General features: G+C 52.0%; 1 protein-coding gene and 1 long non-coding RNA gene across 3 annotated transcripts in view; one reads left to right on the forward strand and one right to left on the reverse strand.

Moving 5' to 3' along the window:
• LOC118383547 (cohesin subunit SA-2-like) overlaps nucleotides 1-23,214 on the reverse strand; it is a 64,398-nt gene that overhangs the window by 12,045 nt on the left and 29,139 nt on the right. Inside the window, exons 21-24 of the mRNA XM_052487803.1 lie at nucleotides 18,931-19,023; nucleotides 18,408-18,582; nucleotides 16,962-17,101; nucleotides 16,510-16,611 (exon numbers count right to left, since the gene is read on the reverse strand). Of these exons, the coding sequence (XP_052343763.1) occupies nucleotides 16,510-16,611; nucleotides 16,962-17,101; nucleotides 18,408-18,582; nucleotides 18,931-19,023 (510 nt within the window). The remainder of the gene's footprint in view (nucleotides 1-16,509; nucleotides 16,612-16,961; nucleotides 17,102-18,407; nucleotides 18,583-18,930; nucleotides 19,024-23,214) is intronic.
• Nucleotides 7,469-15,792, forward strand: LOC127913924 (uncharacterized). Of its 2 annotated transcripts, XR_008087290.1 has the most exons (4): nucleotides 7,469-7,590; nucleotides 8,854-8,945; nucleotides 11,782-11,885; nucleotides 15,700-15,792. It is a non-coding gene; the product is annotated as an uncharacterized LOC127913924 (long non-coding RNA). The 2 variants fall into 2 exon arrangements; XR_008087289.1 differs by lacking the exon at nucleotides 15,700-15,792 and having other exon boundaries at nucleotides 11,782-11,924.

Consider the following 23,214-nt stretch of genomic DNA (forward strand, 5'->3'; position numbering starts at 1 on the left):
GTGTGTGTGTGTGTGTGTGTGGCACCTGTTGTAGACTGGAGGACTGAGGTGTGTGTGTGTGTGTGTGGTACCTGTTGTAGACTGAGGACGAGGGGGTGTGTGTGTGTGTGTGGTACCTGTTGCAGACTGAGGACGAGGAGTGTGTGTGTGTGGTACCTGTTGCAGACTGAGGGCCGAGGGGTGTGTGTGTGTGTGTGTGTGTGGTACCTGTTGTAGACTGAGGACGAGAAGTGTGTGTGTGTGTGTGTGGTACCTGTGTGACGCAGACTAAGGGACGAGGTGTGTGTGTGTGTGTGGTACCTGTTGTAGACTGAGGATGAGGTGTGTGTGTGTGTGTGTGTGGTACCTGTTGTAGACTGAGGATGAAGGGTGTGTGTGGTACCTGTTGTAGAGCTGAGGATGAGGGGGTGTGTGTGTGTGTGTGGTACCTGTTGTGGGCCCAAGGGATGAGGGGGTGTGTGTGTGTGTGTGGTACCTGGCTGTGGACTGAGGATGAGAGTGTGTGTGTGTGTGTGGTACCTGTTGTAGACTGAGGATGAGGGGTGTGTGTGTGTGTGTGGTACCTGTTGTAGACTGAGGATGAGGGTGTGTGTGTGTGTGTGTGGTACCTGTTGTAGACTGAGGATGAGGGGTGTGTGTGTGTGTGGTACCTGTTGTAGACTGAGGATGAGGGGTGTGTGTGTGTGTGTGTGTGTACCTGTTGTAGACTGAGGATGAGGGGTGTGTGTGTGTGTGTGGTACCTGTTGTAGACTGAGGATGAGGGGTGTGTGTGTGTGTGGTACCTGTTGTAGACTGAGGATGAGGGGTGTGTGTGTGTGTGGTACCTGTTGTAGACTGAGGACGAGGAGTGTGTGTGTGTGTGTGTGGTACCTGTTGTAGACTGAGGATGAGGGGTGTGTGTGTGTGGTACCTGTTGTAGACTGAGGATGAGGGGTGTGTGTGTGTGTGTGGTACCTGTTGTAGACTGAGGACGAGGTGTGTGTGTGTGTGTGGTACCTGTTATTGCTAGACTGAGGACGGGTGTGTGTGTGTGTGTGTGTGTGTGTGTGGTACCTGTTGTAGACTGGAGGACGAGGTGTGTGTGTGTGTGTGGTACCTGTTGTAGACTGAGGATGAGGGGTGTGTGTGTGTGTGTGTGTGGTACCTGTTGTAGACTGAGGACGAGGGTGTGTGTGTGTGTGTGTGGTACCTGTTGTAGACTGACGAGATGGTACCTGTTAATAACTGAGGATGGGTGGTGTGTGTGTGTGGTACCTGTTGTAGACTGAGGATGAGGTGTGTGTGTGGTACCTGTTGCAGACTGAGGATGAGGGTGTGTGTGTGTGGTACCTGTTGTAGACTGAGGATGAGGTGTGTGTGTGTGTGTGTGTGTGGTACCTGTTGTAGACTGAGGACGAGGGTGTGTGTGTGTGTGTGTGGTACCTGTTGTAGACTGAGGGGTGTGTGGTGTGTGTGTGTGTGGTACCTGTTGTAGACTGATAGTACCTGTTGCAGACTGAGGGGGTGTGTGTGTGTGTGTGTGGTACCTGTTGTAGACTGAGGACAGGTGTGTGTGTGTGTGTGTGTGAGTACCTGTGTGTGGTACCTGTTGTAGACTGAGGATGAGGGGTGTGTGTGTGGTACCTGTTGTAGACTGAGGATGAGGTGTGTGTGTGTGTGTGTGGTACCTGTTGTAGACTGAGGATGAGTGGGTGTGTGTGTGTGTGTGTGGTACCTGTTGTAGACTGAGGATGAGTGGACCTGTTGAGGACGGGGTGTGTGTGTGTGTGTGTGGTACCTGTTGTAGACTGAGGATGAGGGGTGTGTGTGTGTGTGTGTGTGGTACCTGTTGTAGACTGAGGATGAGGGTGTGTGTGTGTGTGGTACCTGTTGTAGACTGAGGATGAGGGGTGTGTGTGTGTGTGGTACCTGTTGTAGACTGAGGATGAGGGGTGTGTGTGTGTGTGGTACCTGTGTGGACTGAGGATGAGGGGTGTGTGTGTGTGGTACCTGTTGTAGACTGAGGATGAGGGTGTGTGTGTGTGTGTGTGTGGTACCTGTTGTAGACTGAGGATGAGGGGTGTGTGTGTGTGTGTGTGGTACCTGTTGTAGACTGAGATGATGAGGGGTGTGTGTGTGTGTGTGTGGTACCTGTTGTAGACTGAGGATGAGGGGTGTGTGTGTGTGTGTGGTACCTGTTGTAGACTGGAGGATGAGGGAATTGTGTCCAGGTGTGTGTGTGTGTGGTACCTGTTGTAGACTTGAGGATGAGGTGGTGTGTGTGTGTGTGGTACCTGTTGTAGACTGAGGACGAGGGGTGTGTGTGTGTGTGTGGTACCTGTCTGGATAGACTGAGGTGTGTGTGTGTGTGTGCGTGTACCTGTGTGACTGAGGATGAGGGGTGTGTGTGTGTGTGTGTGTGTGGTACCTGTTGTAGACTGAGGATGAGGGTGTGTGTGTGTGTGTGTGTGGTACCTGTTGTAGACTGAGGGATGTGTGTGTGGTACCTGTTGTAGACTGAGGACGAGGGGTGTGTGTGTGTGTGGTACCTGTTGTAGACTGAGGGAGGGGGAGGTGGTGTGTGTGTGTGGTACCTGTTGTAGACTGAGGATGAGGGGTGTGTGTGTGTGTGGTACCTGTTGTAGACTGAGGACGAGGGTGTGTGTGTGTGTGTGTGTGTGGTACCTGTTGTAGACTGAGGATGAGGGGTGTGTGTGTGTGTGGTACCTGTTGTAGACTGAGGATGAGGGGTGTGTGTGTGTGTGTGTAGACTGAGGATGAGAGGTGTGTGTGTGGTACCTGTTGTAGACTGAGGATGAGTGTGTGTGTGTGGGTTGTGACTGAGGATGAGGGGGTGTGTGTGTGTGTGGTACCTGTTGTAGACTGAGGATGAGGGGTGTGTGTGTGTGTGGTACCTGTTGTAGACTGAGGATGAGGGGTGTGTGTGTGTGTGTGGTACCTGTTGTAGACTGAGGATGAGGGGTGTGTGTGTGTGTGGTACCTGTTGTAGACTGAGGATGAGGTGGTGTGTGTGTGTGTGTGGTACCTGTTGTAGACTGAGGATGAGGGTGTGTGTGTGTGTGTACCTGTTGTACCTGTGTGTGTGGACCTGTTGTAGACTGAGGATGAGGGTGTGTGTGTGTGTGTGGTACCTGTTGTAGACTGAGGATGAGGGGTGTGTGTGTGTGTGGTACCTGTTGTAGACTGAGGATGAGGGTGTGTGTGTGTGTACCTGTTGTAGGTGAGATGTGTGTGTGTGTGTGTGGTACCTGTTGTAGACTGAGGAGTGTGTGAGGGGTGTGTGTGTGTGTGTGTGTGTGTGTGTGGTACCTGTTGTAGACTGAGGATGAGGGGTGTGTGTGTGTGTGTGTGTGTGGTACCTGTTGTAGACTGAGGATGAGTGGGTGTGTGTGTGTGGTACCTGTTGTAGACTGAGGATGAGGGGTGTGTGTGTGTGGTACCTGTTGTAGACTGAGGATGAGGTGTGTGTGTGTGTGTGGTACCTGTTGTAGACTGAGGATGAGGGTGTGTGTGTGTGTGTGGTACCTGTTGTAGACTGAGGATGAGGTGTGTGTGTGTGTGGTACCTGTTGTAGACTGAGGACGAGGGGTGTGTGTGTGTGTGTGGTACCTGTTGTAGACTGAGGATGAGGTGTGTGTGTGTGTACCTGTTGTAGACTGAGGATGAGGGTGTGTGTGTGTGTGGTACCTGTTGTAGACTGTGAGGTGTGTGTGTGTGTGTGGTACCTGTTGTAGACTGAGTGACGGGGGTGTGTGTGTGGTACCTGTTGTAGACTGAGGACGAGGGGTGTGTGTGTGTGTGTGTGTGGTACCTGTTGTAGACTGAGGACGAGGGTGTGTGCGTGGTACCTGTTGTAGACTGAGGATGAGGTGTGTGTGTGTGTGTGTGGTACCTGTTGTAGACTGAGGATGAGTGTGTGTGTGTGTGTGTGTGGTACCTGTTGTAGACTGAGGACCCAGGTGTGTGTGTGTGTGTGGTACCTGTTGTAGACTGAGGACGAGGGGTGTGTGTGTGTGTGTGGTACCTGTTGTAGACTGGTACCTGTTATGGGAGGATGAGATGTGTGTGTGTGTGTAGTACCTATTTGTAGACTGAGATGAGGTGTGTGTGTGTGTGGTACCTGTTGTAGACTGAGGATGAGGGTGTGTGTGTGTGTGCGTGGTACCTGTTGTAGACTGAGGATGAGGGGTGTGTGTGTGTGTGGTGGTTACCTGTTGTAGACTGAGGATGAGGGGTGTGTGTGTGTGTGTGGTACCTGTTGTAGACTGAGGAGGTGTGTGTGTGTGTGGTACCTGTTGTGTGTGTGTGTGTGTGGTACCTGTTGTAGACTGAGATGAGAGGTGTGTGTGTGTGTGTGTGGTACCTGTTGTAGACTGGAGGACGAGGGGTGTGTGTGTGTGTGGTACCTGTTGTAGACTGAGGACGAGGGGTGTGTGTGTGTGTGTGGTACCTGTTGTAGACTGAGGATGAGGTGTGTGTGTGTGTGTGTGTGGTACCTGTTGTAGACTGAGGATGAGGGTGTGTGTGTGTGTGGTACCTGTTGTAGACTGAGGATGAGGGGTGTGTGTGTGTGTGGTACCTGTTGTAGACTGAGGATGAGGGGTGTGTGTGTGTGTGGTACCTGTTGTAGACTGAGGATGGGGTGTGTGTGTGTGTGTGGTACCTGTTTGTAGACTGAGGATGAGGGGTGTGTGTGTGTGTGTGGTACCTGTTGTAGACTGAGGATGAGGGGTGTGTGTGTGTGTGGTACCTGTTGTAGACTGAGGATGAGGGGGGTGTGTGTGTGTGGTACCTATTTTGTAGACTGAGGATGAGGGGTGTGTGTGTGTGTGGTACCTGTTGTAGACTGAGGATGAGGGTGTGTGTGTGTGTGTGGTACCTGTTGTAGACTGAGGATGAGGTGTGTGGTGTGTGTGTGTGTGTGTGTGTGTGTGTGTGTGTGGTACCTGTTGTAGACTGAGGACGAGGTGTGTGTGTGTGTGTGTGTGGTACCTGTTGTAGACTGAGGATGAGTGTGGTGTGTGTGTGTGGTACCTGTTGTAGACTGAGGATGAGGTGTGTGTGTGTGTGTGTGGTACCTGTTGTAGACTGAGGATGAGGGATGTGTGTGTGGTACCTGTTGTAGACTGAGGATGAGGGTGTGTGTGTGTGTGGTACCTGTTGTAGACTGAGGATGAGGGTGTGTGTGTGTGTGTGTGGTACCTGTTGTAGACTGAGGACGAGGGGTGGTGTGTGTGTGTGTGTGGTACCTGTTGTAGACTGAGGATGAGGGTGTGTGTGTGTGTGTGGTACCTGTTGTAGACTGAGGATGAGGGGTGTGTGTGTGTGTGTGTGGTACCTGTTGTAGACTGAGGATGAGGGTTGTGTGTGTGGTACCTGTTGTAGACTGAGGATGAGGGGTGTGTGTGTGGTACCTATTGTACCTGAGGATGAGGGGTGTGTGTGTGTGGTACCTGTTGTAGACTGAGATGAGGTGTGTGTGTGTGTGGTAATTGTAACTAATAGGGGGTGTGTGTGTGTGGTACCTGTTGTAGACTGAGGTAGGGGTGTGTGTGTGGTACCTGTTGTAGACTGAGGATGAGGGGTGTGTGTGTGTGTGTGTGTGTGTGGTACCTGTTGTAGACTGAGGATGAGGGGTGTGTGTGTGTGTGGTACCTGTTGTAGACTGAGGACGAGTGTGTGTGTGTGTGTGGTACCTGTTGTAGACTGAGGACGAGGGTGTGTGTGTGTGTGGTACCTGTTGTAGACTGAGGATGTGTGTGTGTGTGTGTGTGTGTGTGTGTGTGTGTGTGTGTGTGTGTGTGTGGTACTGTTGTAGACTGATGAGGGTGTGTGTGTGTGTGTGGTACCTGTTGTAGACTGAGGATGAGGGGTGTGTGTGTGTGTGTGTGTGTGTGGTACCTGTTGTAGACTGAGGACGAGGGTGGGTGTGTGTGTGTGTGGTACCTGTTGTAGACTGAGGATGAGGGGTGTGTGTGTGTGTGTGTGGTACCTGTTGTAGACTGAGGACGAGTGTGTGTGTGTGTGTGTGTGTGGTACCTGTTGTAGACTGAGGACGAGGTGTGTGTGTGTGGTACCTGTTGTAGACTGAGGATGAGGTGTGTGTGTGTGGTACCTGTTGTAGACTGAGGATGAGGGTGTGTGTGTGTGGTACCTGTTGTAGACTGAGGATGAGGGGTGTGTGTGTGTGGTACCTGTTGTAGACTGAGGATGAGGTGTGTGTGTGTGTGTGGTACCTGTTGTAGACTGAGGATGAGGGGTGTGTGTGTGTGTGTGTGTGTGTGTGTGTGTGTGTGTGTGTGTGGTACCTGTTGTAGACTGAGGATGAGGTGTGTGTGTGTGTGGTACCTGTTGTAGACTGAGGACGAGGGGTGTGTGTGTGTGTGTGGTACCTGTTGTAGACTGAGGATGAGGGGTGTGTGTGTGTGTGTGGTACCTGTTGTAGACTGAGGATGAGGGTGTGTGTGTGTGTGGTACCTGTTGTAGACTGAGGATGAGGGGTGTGTGTGTGTGTGGTACCTGTTGTAGACTGAGGACGAGGGGTGTGTGTGTGTGGTACCTGTTGTAGACTGGAGGACGAGGGGTGTGTGTGTGTGTGTGTGGTACCTGTTGTAGACTGAGATGAGGGTGTGTGTGGTACCTGTACCTGTAGACTGAGGATGAGGGGTGTGTGTGTGTGTGTGTGTGGTACCTGTTGTAGACTGAGGATGAGGTGTGTGTGTGTGTGGTACCTGTTGTAGACTGAGGACGAGGGGTGTGTGTGTGTGTGTGGTACCTGTTGTAGACTGTGTGTGTGTGTGTGTGTGTGTGTGTGTGGTACCTGTTGTAGACTGAGGATGAGGGTGTGTGTGTGTGTGTGGTACCTGTTGTAGACTGAGGATGTGTGTGTGTGTGGTACCTGTTGTAGACTGAGGATGAGGGGTGTGTGTGTGTGTGTGGTACCTGTTGTAGACTGAGGATGAGGGGGTGTGTGTGTGTGTGTGTGTGGTACCTGTTGTAGACTGAGGATGAGGGGTGTGTGTGTGTGTGTGTGGTACCTGTTGTAGACTGAGGATGAGGGGTGTGTGTGTGTGGTACCTGTTGTAGACTGAGGACGAGGGGTGTGTGTGTGTGTGGTACCTGTTGTAGACTGAGGACGAGGGGTGTGTGTGTGTGTGTGTGGTACCTGTTGTAGACTGAGGACGAGGGATGAGTGTGTGTGTGTGTGTGTGTGTGGTACCTGTTGTAGACTGAGGGCAGGGGGTGTGTGTGTGTGTGTGGTACCTGTTGTAGACTGAGGATGAGGGTGTGTGTGTGTGTGTGTGGTACCTGTTGTAGACTGAGGATGAGGGGTGTGTGTGTGTGTGGTACCTGTTGTAGACTGAGGATGAGGGGTGTGTGTGTGTGTGGTACCTGTTGTAGACTGAGGATGAGGGGGGTGTGTGTGTGTGGTACCTGTTGTAGACTGAGGATGAGGGGTGTGTGTGTGTGTGGTACCTGTTGTAGACTGAGGATGAGGGGTGTGTGTGTGTGTGTGGTACCTGTTGTAGACTGAGGATGAGGGGTGTGTGTGTGTGTGTGGTACCTGTTGTAGACTGAGGATGAGGGGTGTGTGTGTGTGTGTGGTACCTGTTGTAGAGACTGAGGATGAGGGAGTGTGTGTGTGTGGTACCTGTTGTAGACTGAGGATGAGGTGTGTGTGTGTGTGGTACCTGTTGTAGACTGAGGATGAGGGGGTGTGTGTGTGTGGTACCTGTTGTAGACTGAGGATGAGGGTGTGTGTGTGTGTGTGTGTGTGTGTGTGTGTGTGTGTGTGTGGGGTGTGTGTGTGTGTGTGTGGTACCTGTTGTAGACTGAGGACGAGGGGTGTGTGTGTGTGTGTGTGTGGTACCTGTTGTAGACTGAGGATGAGGTGTGTGTGTGTGTGTGTGGTACCTGTTGTAGACTGAGGACGAGGTGTGTGTGTGTGGTACCTGTTGTAGACTGTGTGTGTGTGTGTGTGGTACCTGTTGTAGACTGAGGATGAGGGTGTGTGTGTGTGTGTGGTACCTGTTGTAGACTGAGGATGAGGGTGTGTGTGTGTGTGTGTGTGGTACCTGTTGTAGACTGAGGATGAGGGGTGTGTGTGTGTGTGTGTGTGGTACCTGTTGTAGACTGAGGATGAGGGGTGTGTGTGTGTGTGGTACCTGTTGTAGACTGAGGATGAGGTGTGTGTGGTACCTGTTGTAGACTGAGGATGAGGGTGTGTGTGTGTGTGGTACCTGTTGTAGACTGAGGATGAGGGTGGGGTGTGTGTGTGGTACCTGTTGTAGACTGAGGATGAGGGGTGTGTGTGTGTGGTACCTGTTGTAGACTGAGGATGAGGGGTGTGTGTGTGTGGTACCTGTTGTAGACTGAGGATGAGGGGGTGTGTGTGTGGTACGTGTTGTAGACTGAGGATGAGGGGTGTGTGTGTGTGTGTGTGTGTGTGTGTGGTACGTGTTGTAGACTGAGGATGAGGGGTGTGTGTGTGTGTGTGGTACCTGTTGTAGACTGAGGACGAGGGGGGGTGTGTGTGTGGTACCTGTTGTAGACTGAGGACGAGGGTGTGTGTGTGTGTGGTACCTGTTGTAGACTGAGGATGAGGGGTGTGTGTGTGTGTGTGTGTGTGTGTGTGTGTGTGTGTGTGTGGTACCTGTTGTAGACTGGAGACGATGGGGTGTGTGTGTGTGTGTGTGGTACCTGTTGTAGACTGAGGACGAGGGTGTGTGTGTGTGGTACCTGTTGTAGACTGAGGACGAGGGGTGTGTGTGTGTGTGTGTGGTACCTGTTGTAGACTGAGGATGAGGTGTGTGTGTGTGTGTGTGTGGTACCTGTTGTAGACTGAGGATGAGGTGTGTGTGTGTGTGGTACCTGTTGTAGACTGAGGATGAGGGGTGTGTGTGTGTGTGTGGTACCTGTTGTAGACTGAGGATGAGGGGTGTGTGTGTGTGTGTGTGTGTGTGTGGTACCTGTTGTAGACTGAGGATGAGGGGTGTGTGTGTGTGGTACCTGTTTAGACTGAGGATGAGGGGGTGTGTGTGTGTGTGGTACCTGTTGTAGACTGAGGATGAGGGTGTGTGTGTGTGTGTGGTACCTGTTGTAGACTGAGGATGAGGGTGTGTGTGTGTGTGTGGTACCTGTTGTAGACTGAGGATGAGGGGTGTGTGTGTGTGTGTGTGGTACCTGTTGTAGACTGAGGATGAGGGGTGTGTGTGTGTGTGTGGTACCTGTTGTAGACTGAGGATGAGGTGTGTGTGTGTGTGTGTGGTACCTGTTGTAGACTGAGGATGAGGGGTGTGTGTGTGGTACCTGTTGTAGACTGAGTGGAGTGGGTGTGTGTGTGTGTGGTACCTGTTGTAGACTGAGGACGAGGTGTGTGTGTGTGGTACCTGTTGTAGACTGAGGATGAGGGTGTGTGTGTGTGTGTGGTACCTGTTGTAGACTGAGGACGAGGGTGTGTGTGTGTGTGTGTGGTACCTGTTGTAGACTGAGGACGGGGTGTGTGTGTGTGTGTGGTACCTGTTGTAGACTGAGGATGAGAGGGTGTGTGTGTGTGGTACCTGTTGTAGACTGAGGATGAGGGGTGTGTGTGTGTGTGGTACCTGTTGTAGACTGAGGATGAGGGGTGTGTGGTACCTGTTGTAGACTGAGGATGAGGGGTGTGTGTGTGTGGTACCTGTTGTAGACTGAGGATGTGTGTGTGTGTGTGTGTGTGTGGTACCTGTTGTAGACTGAGGATGAGGGTGTGTGTGTGTGGTACCTGTTGTAGACTGAGGATGAGGGTGTGTGTGTGTGTGTGTGTGTGTGTGTGTGTGTGTGTGTGTGTGTGTGTGTGTGTGTGTGTGTGTGTGGTACCTGTTGTAGACTGAGGACGAGGGGTGTGTGTGTGTGTGTGTGTGTGGTACCTGTTGTAGACTGAGGATGAGTGTGTGTGTGTGTGTGTGGTACCTGTTGTAGACTGAGGACGAGGGGTGTGTGTGTGGTACCTGTTGTAGACTGAGGACGAGTGTGTGTGTGGTACCTGTTGTAGACTGAGGACGAGGTGTGTGTGGTACCTGTTGTAGACTGAGGATGAGGTGTGTGTGTGTGTGTGGTACCTGTTGTAGACTGAGGATGAGGGGTGTGTGTGTGTGTGTGGTACCTGTTGTAGACTGAGGATGAGGTGTGTGTGTGTGTGTGTGTGTGTGGTACCTGTTGTAGACTGAGGATGAGGGGTGTGTGTGTGTGCGTGGTACCTGTTGTAGACTGAGATGAGGGGTGTGTGTGTGTGTGTGTGTGGTACCTGTTGTAGACTGAGGATGAGGGGTGTGTGTGTGTTTGTGGTACCTGTTGTAGACTGAGGACGAGGGGTGTGTGTGTGTGTGGTACGTGTTGTAGACTGGACGAGGGGTGTGTGTGTGTGTGGTACGTGTTGTAGACTGAGGATGAGGGGTGTGTGTGTGTGGTACGTGTTGTAGACTGAGGATGAGGGGTGTGTGTGTGTGTGGTACCTGTTGTAGACTGAGGACGAGGGGTGTGTGTGTGTGTGGTACCTGTTGTAGACTGAGGACGAGGGGTGGTGTGTGTGTGTGTGGTACCTGTTGTAGACTGAGGACGAGGGGTGTGTGTGTGTGGTACCTGTTGTAGACTGAGGACGAGGGGTGTGTGTGTGTGTGGTACCGTGTTGTAGACTGAGGATGAGGGGTGTGTGTGTGTGGTACCTGTTGTAGACTGAGGATGAGTGTGTGTGTGTGTGGTACCTGTTGTAGACTGAGGATGAGGGTGTGTGTGTGTGTGTGGTACCTGTTGTAGACTGAGGACGAGGGTGTGTGTGTGTGGTACCTGTTGTAGACTGAGGACGAGGTGTGTGTGTGTGTGTGTGGTACCTGTTGTAGACTGAGGATGAGGTGTGTGTGTGTGTGTGTGTGGTACCTGTTGTAGACTGAGGATGAGGGGTGTGTGTGTGTGGTACCTGTTGTAGACTGAGGATGAGTGGGTGTGTGTGTGTGTGGTACCTGTTGTAGACTGAGGATGAGGGGTGTGTGTGTGTGTGGTACCTGTTGTAGACTGAGGATGAGGGTGTGTGTGTGTGTGGTACCTGTTGTAGACTGAGGATGAGGGGTGTGTGTGTGTGTGTGGTACCTGTTGTAGACTGAGGATGATGGGGGGTGTGTGTGTGTGTGTATGGTACCTGTTGTAGACTGAGATGAGGGTGTGTGTGTGTGTGGTACCTGTTGTAGACTGAGGATGAGGGGTGTGTGTGTGTGTGTGGTACCTGTTGTAGACTGAGGATGAGTGTGTGTGTGTGTGTGGTACCTGTTGTAGACTGAGGATGAGGTGTGTGTGTGTGTGTGTGGTACCTGTTGTAGACTGAGGATGAGGGGTGTGTGTGTGTGTGGTACCTGTTGTAGACTGAGGATGAGGGTGTGTGTGTGTGTGTGGTACCTGTTGTAGACTGAGGATGAGGGGTGTGTGTGTGTGTGGTACCTGTTGTAGACTGAGGACGAGGGGGTGTGTGTGTGTGGTACCTGTTGTAGACTGAGGACGCAGGGTGTGTGTGTGTGTGTGTGGTACCTGTTGTAGACTGAGGATGAGGTGTGTGTGTGTGTGTGTGTGGTACCTGTTGTAGACTGAGGTAAGGTGTGTGTGTGTGTGGTACCTGTTGTAGACTGAGGATGAGGGGTGTGTGTGTGTGGTACCTGTTGTAGACTGAGGATGAGGGGTGTGTGTGTGTGTGGTACCTGTTGTAGACTGAGGGGGGGTGTGTGTGTGTGTGGTACCTGTTGTAGACTGAGGATGAGGTGTGTGTGTGTGTGTGTGTGTGTGTGTGTGTGGTACCTGTTGTAGACTGAGGATGAGGGGTGTGTGTGTGTGTGTGGTACCTGTTGTAGACTGAGGATGAGGGGTGTGTGTGTGTGTGTGTGTGTGTGAGTGTGTGTGTGTGTGTGTGTGTGTGGTACCTGTTGTAGACTGAGGATGAGTGGGTGTGTGTGTGTGTGTGTGTGGTACCTGTTGTAGACTGAGGATGAGGTGTGTGTGTGTGTGTGTGTGTGGTACCTGTTGTAGACTGAGGATGAGGGGTGTGTGTGTGGTACCTGTTGTAGACTGAGGACGAGTGTGTGTGTGGTACCTGTTGTAGACTGAGGATGAGGTGTGTGTGTGTGTGTGGTACCTGTTGTAGACTGAGGATGAGGTGTGTGTGTGTGTGTGTGGTACCTGTTGTAGACTGAGGATGAGGGTGTGTGTGTGTGTGTGTGGTACCTGTTGTAGACTGAGGATGAGGGGTGTGTGTGTGTGTGCGTGGTACCTGTTGTAGACTGAGATGAGGTGTGTGTGTGTGTGTGTGTGGTACCTGTTGTAGACTGAGGATGAGGTGTGTGTGTGTGTGTGTGGTACGTGTTGTAGACTAGGATGAGGGTGTGTGTGTGTGTGTGTGGTACGTGTTGAGACTGAGGATGAGGGGTGTGTGTGTGTGGTACCTGTTGTAGACTGAGGACGAGGTGTGTGTGTGTGTGGTACGTGTTGTAGACTGAGATGAGGAGGTGTGTGTGTGGTACCTGTTGTAGACTGAGGATGAGGGGGTGTGTGTGTGTGTGGTACCTGTTGTAGACTGAGGACGAGGGGTGTGTGTGTGTGTGGTACCTGTTGTAGACTGAGGACGATGGGTGTGTGTGTGTGTGTGTGGTACCTGTTGTAGACTGAGGACGAGGGTGTGTGTGTGTGTGTGTGGTACCTGTTGTAGACTGAGGACGAGGGGTGTGTGTGTGTGTGTGTGGTACCTGTTGTAGACTGAGGGACGAGGGGGTGTGTGTGTGTGTGTGGTACCTGTTGTAGACTGAGGACGAGGTGTGTGTGTGTGTGTGTGGTACCTGTTGTAGACTGAGGACGAGGTGTGTGTGTGTGTGTGGTACCTGTTGTAGACTGAGGATGAGGTGTGTGTGTGTGTGTGGTACCTGTTGTAGACTGAGATGTGTGTGTGTGTGTGTGTGTGTGTGGTACCTGTTGTAGACTGAGGATGAGGGGTGTGTGTGTGTGTATGGTACCTGTTGTAGACTGAGGATGAGGGGTGTGTGTGTGTGTGTGGTACCTGTTGTAGACTGAGGATGAGGGTGTGTGTGTGTGTGTGTGGTACCTGTTGTAGACTGAGGATGAGGGGTGTGTGTGTGTGGTACCTGTTGTAGACTGAGGATGAGGGGGTGTGTGTGTGTGGTACCTGTTGTAGACTGAGGATGAGGGGTGTGTGTGTGTGTGGTACCTGTTGTAGACTGAGGATGAGGGGGTGTGTGTGTGTGTGTGTGTGTGTGGTACCTGTTGTAGACTGAGGACGAGGGGTGTGTGTGTGTGGTACCTGTTGTAGACTGAGGATGAGGGGTGTGTGTGTGTGTGTGTGGTACCTGTTGTAGACTGAGGACGAGGGGTGTGTGTGTGGTACCTGTTGTAGACTGAGGACGAGGTGTGTGTGTGTGTGTGGTACCTGTTGTAGACTGAGGATGAGGTGTGTGTGTGTGTGTGGTACCTGTTGTAGACTGAGGATGAGGGGGTGTGTGTGTGTGTGTGTGTGTGTGTGTGTGTGTGTGGTACCTGTTGTAGACTGAGGATGAGGGTGTGTGTGTGTGTGTGTGTGTGGTACCTGTTGTAGACTGAGGATGAGGGGTGTGTGTGTGTGTGTGTGGTACCTGTTGTAGACTGAGGATGAGGGGTGTGTGTGTGTGTGTGTGGTACCTGTTGTAGACTGAGGATGAGGGGTGTGTGTGTGTGTGGTACCTGTTGTAGACTGAGGATGAGGGGTGTGTGTGTGTGTGGTACGTGTTGTAGACTGAGGATGAGGGGTGTGTGTGTGTGTGGTACGTGTTGTAGACTGAGGATGAGGGGTGTGTGTGTGTGTGGTACGTGTTGTAGACTGAGGATGAGGGGTGTGTGTGTGTGTGGTACGTGTTGTAGACTGAGGATGAGGGGGTGTGTGTGTGTGGTACGTGTTGTAGACTGAGGATGAGGGGTGTGTGTGTGTGTGGTACGTGTTGTAGACTGAGGATGAGGGGTGTGTGTGTGTGTGGTACCTGTTGTAGACTGAGGATGAGGGGTGTGTGTGTGTGGTACCTGTTGTAGACTGAGGACGAGGGGTGTGTGTGTGTGTGTGTGTGTGTGGTACCTGTTGTAGACTGAGGATGAGGTGTGTGTGTGTGTGTGGTACCTGTTGTAGACTGAGGATGAGGGGTGTGTGTGTGTGTGTGTGGTACCTGTTGTAGACTGAGGACGAGGGGTGTGTGTGTGGTACCTGTTGTAGACTGAGGACGAGGGGGTGTGTGTGTGTGTGTGTGTGTGGTACCTGTTGTAGACTGAGGACGAGGGTGTGTGTGTGGTACCTGTTGTAGACTGAGGATGAGTGTGTGTGTGTGTGTGTGGTACCTGTTGTAGACTGAGGATGAGGTGTGTGTGTGTGTGTGGTACCTGTTGTAGACTGAGGATGAGGTGTGTGTGTGTGTGTGGTACCTGTTGTAGACTGAGGATGAGGTGTGTGTGTGTGTGGTACCTGTTGTAGACTGAGGATGAGGGGCGTGTGTGTGTGGTACCTGTTGTAGACTGAGGATGAGGGGTGTGTGTGTGTGTGGTACCTGTTGTAGACTGAGGACGAGGGGTGTGTGTGTGTGTGTGTGGTACCTGTTGTAGACTGAGGACGAGGGTGGGTGTGTGTGTGTGTGTGTGGTACCTGTTGTAGACTGAGGACGAGGGGTGTGTGTGTGTGGTACCTGTTGTAGACTGAGGGACGAGGGGTGTGTGTGTGGTACCTGTTGTAGACTGAGGACGAGGGTGTGTGTGTGTGGTACCTGTTGTAGACTGAGGACGAGGGGTGTGTGTGTGTGTGTGGTACCTGTTGTAGACTGAGGACGAGGGGGTGTGTGTGTGTGGTACCTGTTGTAGACTGAGGACGAGGGGTGTGTGTGTGTGTGGTACCTGTTGTAGACTGAGGACGAGGGGGTGTGTGTGTGTGTGGTACCTGTTGTAGACTGAGGACGAGGGGTGTGTGTGTGTGGTACCTGTTGTAGACTGAGGACGAGGGGTGTGTGTGTGTGTGGTACCTGTTGTAGACTGAGGACGAGGGTGTGTGTGTGTGGTACCTGTTGTAGACTGAGGACGAGGGGTGTGTGTGTGTGGTACCTGTTGTAGACTGAGGATGAGGTGTGTGTGTGTGTGGTACCTGTTGTAGACTGAGGACGAGGGGTGTGTGTGGTACCTGTTGTAGACTGAGGATGAGTGTGTGTGTGTGTGTGGTACCTGTTGTAGACTGAGGACGAGGGTGTGTGTGTGTGTGTGGTACCTGTTGTAGACTGAGGACGAGGGGTGTGTGTGTGTGTGGTACCTGTTGTAGACTGAGGACGAGGGGTGTGTGTGTGTGTGGTACCTGTTGTAGACTGAGGACGAGGGGTGTGTGTGTGTGTGGTACCTGTTGTAGACTGAGGATGAGGTGTGTGTGTGTGTGTGTGTGTGTGGTACCTGTTGTAGACTGAGGATGAGTGTGTGTGTGTGTGGTACCTGTTGTAGACTGAGGATGAGGTGTGTGTGGTACCTGTTGTAGACTGAGGATGAGGTGTGTGTGGTACCTGTTGTAGACTGAGGATGAGGTGTGTGTGTGTGTGTGTGTGGTACCTGTTGTAGACTGTGGTACCTGTTGAGACTGAGGGTGTGTGTGTGTGTGGTACCTGTTGTAGACTGAGGATGAGGGGTGTGTGTGTGTGGTACCTGTTGTAGACTGAGGATGAGGGGTGTGTGTGTGTGTGGTACCTGTTGTAGACTGAGGATGAGGGGTGTGTGTGTGTGTGGTACCTGTTGTAGACTGAGGATGAGTGTGTGTGTGTGTGGTACCTGTTGTAGACTGAGGATGAGGGGTGTGTGTGTGTGTGGTACCTGTTGTAGACTGAGGATGAGGGGGTGTGTGTGTGTGTGTGGTACCTGTTGTAGACTGAGGATGAGGGGTGTGTGTGTGTGTGTGGTACCTGTTGTAGACTGAGGATGAGGGGGTGTGTGTGTGTGTGTGTGGTACCTGTTGTAGACTGAGGATGAGGGGTGTGTGTGTGTGTGTGTGGTACCTGTTGTAGACTGAGGATGAGGGGTGTGTGTGTGTGTGTGTGTGGTACCTGTTGTAGACTGAGGATGAGGGTGTGTGTGTGTGTGTGTGTGTGTGTGTGTGGTACCTGTTGTAGACTGAGGATGAGGGGGTGTGTGTGTGTGTGTGTGGTACCTGTTGTAGACTGAGGATGATGGGTGTGTGTGTGTGTGTGTGGTACCTGTTGTAGACTGAGGATGAGGGGTGTGTGTGTGTGTGGTACCTGTTGTAGACTGAGGATGAGGGGTGTGTGTGTGTGTGTGTGTGGTACCTGTTGTAGACTGAGGATGAGGGGTGTGTGTGTGTGTGGTACCTGTTGTAGACTGAGGATGAGGGGTGTGTGTGTGTGTGTGGTACCTGTTGTAGACTGAGGATGAGGGGTGTGTGGTACCTGTTGTAGACTGAGGATGAGGGGTGTGTGTGGTACCTGTTGTAGACTGAGGATGAGTGTCTTGGCACATTGGATCTTGTCTATCTGTCTGGTCTTCGACATGGTCTCCTTGATGATGTCACCATAGTCATTATAATACTAGAGAGAGGAGAGGAAGACAGTTCAGCCACAAGTCAGTCTCCTTCAGGAGAAAACAGGACTTCAGAAACAGATGCAACCAAGCAGTACCTGGAATGACTCCGGTAATGATATGGTGTTGAGGTTAAATGAGTGTCACAGGCACGAAGAGGTGATAACCATAGAATCTATTCAACGGGCATCCCCGTTCCAGTCAGAGATGGGATAACGTGTGGACTGACAACCATTACGAGTGTACCCATGACTTTAGCAGTCAAATTACCAGGTTTAGAGATTCCAAGTATTTTCTATAGATTATATTTCTATGGTCATAACTGTGTAAAGACAGGTGAGTGTTTCTCTATTCTTACCCTCATGTACTGTTTAAAGATGTCAGCTCCAGTGTTCATCTCTACTACGTTATATATGATAAGTTTACAGTAGGCAGCCAGGAGGTTACGTCTCTTGTGAAGAGCTTCTATCTTCGCTGCCTCGTCATCCTGCTGGCCATCTGTAGATACAACAGATTGTTAGTGGCTGTGGAACAGAGCTCTTATGGGGAGCATCTATCTTGCTGACCATTTAAATAGAGGTAGAACCAGGACACGCAGCCCGGGACACGCAGCCCGGGACACGCAGCCCGGGACACGCAGCCCGGGACACGCAGCCCGGGACACGCAGCCCGGGACACGCAGCCCGGGACACGCAGCCCGGGACACGCAGCCCACGACACGCAGCCCACGACACGCAGCCCACGACACGCAGCCCACGACACGCAGCCCACGACACGCAGCCCACGACACGCAGCCCACGACACGCAGCCCACGACACGCAGCCCACGACACGCAGCCCACGACACGCAGCCCACGACACGCAGCCCACGACACGCAGCCCACGACACGCAGCCCACGACACGCAGCCCACGACACGCAGCCCACGACACGCAGCCCACGACACGCAGCCCACGACACGCAGCCCACGACACACAGCCCACGACACACAGCCCACGACACACAGCCCACGACACACAGCCCACGACACACAGCCCACGACACACAGCCCACGACACACAGCCCACGACACACAGCCCACGCACACACAGCCCACGACAGACAGCCCACGACAGACAGCCCACGACAGACAGCCCACGACAGACAGCCCACGACAGACAGCCCCACGACACACAGCCCACGACACACAGCCCACGACACACAGCCCACGACACACAGCCCACGACACACAGCCCACGACACACAGCCCACGACACACAGCCCACGACACACAGCCCACGACACACAGCCCACGACACATAGCATCACAGACTGTCACAAGGCCAGACAGTAATGTAATTTCGGAACAGGGTCTTGTTGGTTAGCGATGGCCAAACAAGCTATTTTCAAGTGCAAATAAGAAAAAGCAATCCTACTGTAAAAGTGTGCAGCGGTGTGTGGTTAGCAGTGTGTGTGTGTGTGGTTAGCAGTGTGTGTGGTTAGCAGTGTGTGTGTGTGTGGTTAGCAGTGTGTGTGTGTGTGGTTAGCAGTGTGTGTGTGTGTGGTTAGCAGTGTGTGTGTGTGTGTGGTTAGCAGTGTGTGTGTGTGGTTAGCAGTGTGTGTGTGTGGTTAGCAGTGTGTGTGTGTGGTTAGCAGTGTGTGTGTGTGGTTAGCAGTGTGTGTGTGTGGTTAGCAGTGTGTGTGTGTGGTTAGCAGTGTGTGTGTGTGGTTAGCAGTGTGTGTGTGTGTGTGGTTAGCAGTGTGTGTGTGGTTAGCAGTGTGTGTGTGTGGTTAGCAGTGTGTGTGTGGTTAGCAGTGTGTGTGTACCTGTGCTGCCGTTGTCATCGTCCTGGTCTATAAACACATGGTGCAGTATGAAGGACAGTAGTTCTGTCTGTAACGAGTCATCAGGACTGTAGACCAGCGGCTCCAGCTGCTCTCTGCCTCCCGAGACCATCTGATGACTAAAGACTAGCAACACATCACACAGGATGGTGAACGCCTGGTGGAGAGAGAGGAGATGGACTGTTGGTTATCAGTGGTCTGCCTCCTGAGACCATCTGATGACTAAAGACTAGCAACACATCACACAGGATGGTGAACGCCTGGTGGAGAGAGAGGAGTGGACTGTTGGTTATCAGTGGTCTGCCTCCTGAGACCATCTGATGACTAAAGACTAGCAACACATCACACAGGATGGTGAACGCCTGGTGGAGAGAGAGGAGTGGACTGTTGGTTATCAGTGGTCTGCCTCCTTGACCACGTCTTCCTCATCTCAATGGGGTTCCATGAGGATTCTGAGAAATTCATTTAAATCACTAGGATGTGATTAGCTGCTACAGGACAGTACCTGTTCCTTGACGGTTGTGTTGACGTTGGTGAGGTAACGTTGACACATCAGACAGAACATCCGCATCTGTTTCCTCAGGCTCACCATGTCCTCCTACAAAAACAATATTACATGATCAAACACACACACCCTCCTACAAAACACACACCCTCCTACAAAACAATATTACATGATCAAAAAACACACACCCTCCTACAAAACAATATTACATGATCAAAACACACACACCCTCCTACAAAACAATATTACATTATAGTAGTTCCGGGTTGGAGCGAGCGGTCGCATCCGCACTTCGGTCCGCAGGTAGTATAACTTTTCATTACATTTCATTATAGTACAACGGTTTGATTTGTCTAATCTTAGCTATTTCTTCTTAGCTAGCTACATAGCCGTCTTTGTATCAAAAGATAATTGCGTAATTATCGTATTTCGTCGTCCTAACGTAGTCTACACTGCTATCTGCCCAGCAGCTAGCCAGCTAGCAAACGTCCACCGTCTACCGAATAGCAGCACTGTAGAAACTATTACACTCAACTGAACGACTTGATTAGTGTAGTGTTAGCTAGCTACATAGTTGTCTTTGCTGTCTTCGTATCCAAGATAATTGTGTAGTTTAGAGTGTGTAGTCTTAGAGTGATTATCTTAATTTACCGAGGTTAGCTAGCCAACGTCTACCGAATAGAACTTCTGCACTCAACAACCCGGTCGCATTCCGCTCGCTCCACAGGTAGTATCACATTTTCATTTCATTTCATTACAGCACAACGGTTTGATTGGTTTGATCGTAGCTAGCTACATAGCTAGCTACATAGCCGTCTTTGTAGCAAAGATAATTGTGTAGTCTAGAGCGATTTTCTAGGTTAGCTAGCCAGCTATTGTCGTTCTTTAACGCAACGTAACGTAATCAACACTGCTAGCTAGCCAGCTAGCCCCGAATAGCAACACTGTAGAAACTATTACACTCAACGGAACGACTTGATTAGTGTAGTGTCAACAACGCAGCCACTGCCAGCCAGCCTACAAAGTCAACAACGCAGCCACTGCCAGCTAGCCTACTTCAGCAGTACTGTATCATTTTAATCATTTTAGTCAATAAGATTCTTGCTACGTAAGCTTAACTTTCTGAACATTCGAGACGTGTAGTCCACTTGTCATTCCAATCTCCTTGCATTAGCGTAGCCTCTTCTGTAGCCTGTCAACTATGTGTCTGTCTATCCCTGTTCTCTCCTCTCTGCACAGACCATACAAACGCTCCACACCGCGTGGCCGCGCCACCCTAATCTGGTGGTCCCAGCGTGCACGACCCACGTGGAGTTCCAGGTCTCCGGTAGCCTCTGGAACTGCCGATCTGCGGCCAACAAGGCAGAGTTCATCTCAGCCTATGCCTCCCTCCAGTCCCTCGACTTCTTGGCACTGACGGAAACATGGATCACCACAGATAACACTGCTACTCCTACTGCTCTCTCTTCGTCCGCCCACGTGTTCCTCGCACACCCCGAGAGCTTCTGGTCAGCGGGGTGGTGGCACCGGGATCCTCATCTCTCCCAAGTGGTCATTCTCTTTCTCCCCTTACCCATCTGTCTATCGCCTCCTTTGAATTCCATGCTGTCACAGTTACCAGCCCTTTCAAGCTTAACGTCCTTATCATTTATCGCCCTCCAGGTCCCTCGGAGAGTTCATCAATGAGCTTGATGCCTTGATAAGCTCCTTTCCTGAGGACGGCTCACCTCTCACAGTTCTGGGCGACTTTAACCTCCCCACGTCTACCTTTGACTCATTCCTCTCTGCCTCCTTCTTTCCACTCCTCTCCTCTTTGACCTCACCCTCTCACCTTCCCCCTACTCACAAGGCAGGCAATACGCTCGACCTCATCTTTACTAGATGCTGTTCTTCCACTAACCTCATTGCAACTCCCCTCCAAGTCTCCGACCACTACCTTGTATCCTTTTCCCTCTCGCTCTCATCCAACACTTCCCACACTGCCCCTACTCGGATGGTATTGCGCCGTCCCAACCTTCGCTCTATCTCCCCACTACTCTCTCCTCTTCCATCCTATCATCTCTTCCCTCTGCTCAAACCTTCTCCAACCTATCTCCTGATTCTGCCTCCTCAACCCTCCTCTCCTCCCTTTCTGCATCCTTTGACTCTCTATGTCCCCTATCCTCCAGGCCGGCTCGGTCCTCCCCTCCCGCTCCGTGGCTCGACGACTCATTGCGAGCTCACAGAACAGGGCTCCGGGCAGCCGAGCGGAAATGGAGGAAAACTTCGCCTCCCTGCGGACCTGGCATCCTTTCACTCCCTCCTCTCTACATTTTCCTCCTCTGTCTCTGCTGCTAAAGCCACTTTCTACCACTCTAAATTCCAAGCATCTGCCTCTAACCCTAGGGAAGCTCTTTGCCACCTTCTCCTCCCTCCTGAATCCCCCCTCCCTCTCTGCAGATGACTTCGTCAACCATTTTGAAAAGAAGGTCGACGACATCCGATCCTCGTTTTCTAAGTCAAACGACACCGCTGGTTCTGCTCACACTGCCCTACCCTGTGCTCTGACCTCTTTCTCCCTCTCTCTCCAGATGAAATCTCGCGTCTTGTGACGGCCGGCCGCCCAACAACCTGCCCGCTTGACCCTATCCCCTCCTCTCTTCTCCAGACCATTTCCGGAGATCTTCTCCCTTACCTCACCTCGCTCATCAACTCATCCCTGACCGCTGGCTACGTCCCTTCCGTCTTCAAGAGAGCGAGAGTTGCACCCCTTCTGAAAAACCTACACTCGATCCCTCCGATGTCAACAACTACAGACCAGTATCCCTTCTTTCTTTTCTCTCCAAAACTCTTGAACGTGCCGTCCTTGGCCAGCTCTCCCGCTATCTCTCTCAGAATGACCTTCTTGATCCAAATCAGTCAGGTTTCAAGACTAGTCATTCAACTGAGACTGCTCTTCTCTGTATCACGGAGGCGCTCCGCACTGCTAAAGCTAACTCTCCTCTGCTCTCATCCTTCTAGACCTATCGGCTGCCTTCGATACTGTGAACCACCAGATCCTCCTCTCCACCCTCTCCGAGTTGGGCATCTCCGGCGCAGCCCACGCTTGGATTGCGTCCTACCTGACAGGTCGCTCCTACCAGGTGGCGTGGCGAGAATCTGTCTCCTCACCACGCGCTCTCACCACTGGTGTCCCCAGGGCTCTGTTCTAGGCCCTCTCCTATTCTCGCTATACACCAAGTCACTTGGCTCTGTCATAACCTCACATGGTCTCTCCTATCATTGCTATGCAGACAACACACAATTAATCTTCTCCTTTCCCCTTCTGATGACCAGGTGGCGAATCGCATCTCTGCATGTCTGGCAGACATATCAGTGTGGATGACGGATCACCACCTCAAGCTGAACCTCGGCAAGACGGAGCTGCTCTTCCTCCCGGGAAGGACCATGATCTCGCCATCACGGTTGACAACTCCATTGTGTCCTCCTCCCAGAGCGCTAAGAACCTTGGCGTGATCCTGGACAACACCCTGTCGTTCTCAACTAACATCAAGGCGGTGGCCCGTTCCTGTAGGTTCATGCTCTACAACATCCGCAGAGTACGACCCTGCCTCACACAGGAAGCGGCGCAGGTCCTAATCCAGGCACTTGACATCTCCCGTCTGGATTACTGCAACTCGCTGTTGGCTGGGCTCCCTGCCTGTGCCATTAAACCCCTACAACTCATCCAGAACGCCGCAGCCCGTCTGGTGTTCAACCTTCCCAGGTTCTCTCACGTCACCCCGCTCCTCCGCTCTCTCCACTGGCTTCCAGTTGAAGCTCGCATCCGCTACAAGACCATGGTGCTTGCCTACGGAGCTGTGAGGGGAACGGCACCTCAGTACCTCCAGGCTCTGATCAGGCCCTACACCCAAACAAGGGCACTGCGTTCATCCACCTCTGGCCTGCTCGCCTCCCTACCACTGAGGAAGTACAGTTCCCGCTCAGCCCAGTCAAAACTGTTCGCTGCTCTGGCCCCCAATGGTGGAACAAACTCCCTCACGACGCCAGGACAGCGGAGTCAATCACCACCTTCCGGAGACACCTGAAACCCCACCTCTTTAAGGAATACCTAGGATAGGATAAAGTAATCCTTCTCACCCCCCCCCCCTAAAAGATTTAGATGCACTATTGTAAAGTGGCTGTTCCACTGGATGTCATAAGGTGAATGCACCAATTTGTAAGTCGCTCTGGATAAGAGCGTCTGCTAAATTACTTAAATGTAAATGTTAAATGTACATGATCAAAAAACACACTCTCCTACAA

This window comes from Oncorhynchus keta, chromosome 30 (assembly GCF_023373465.1).
Source record: "Oncorhynchus keta strain PuntledgeMale-10-30-2019 chromosome 30, Oket_V2, whole genome shotgun sequence".
In the NCBI taxonomy this organism is placed as follows: domain Eukaryota; kingdom Metazoa; phylum Chordata; class Actinopteri; order Salmoniformes; family Salmonidae; genus Oncorhynchus; species Oncorhynchus keta.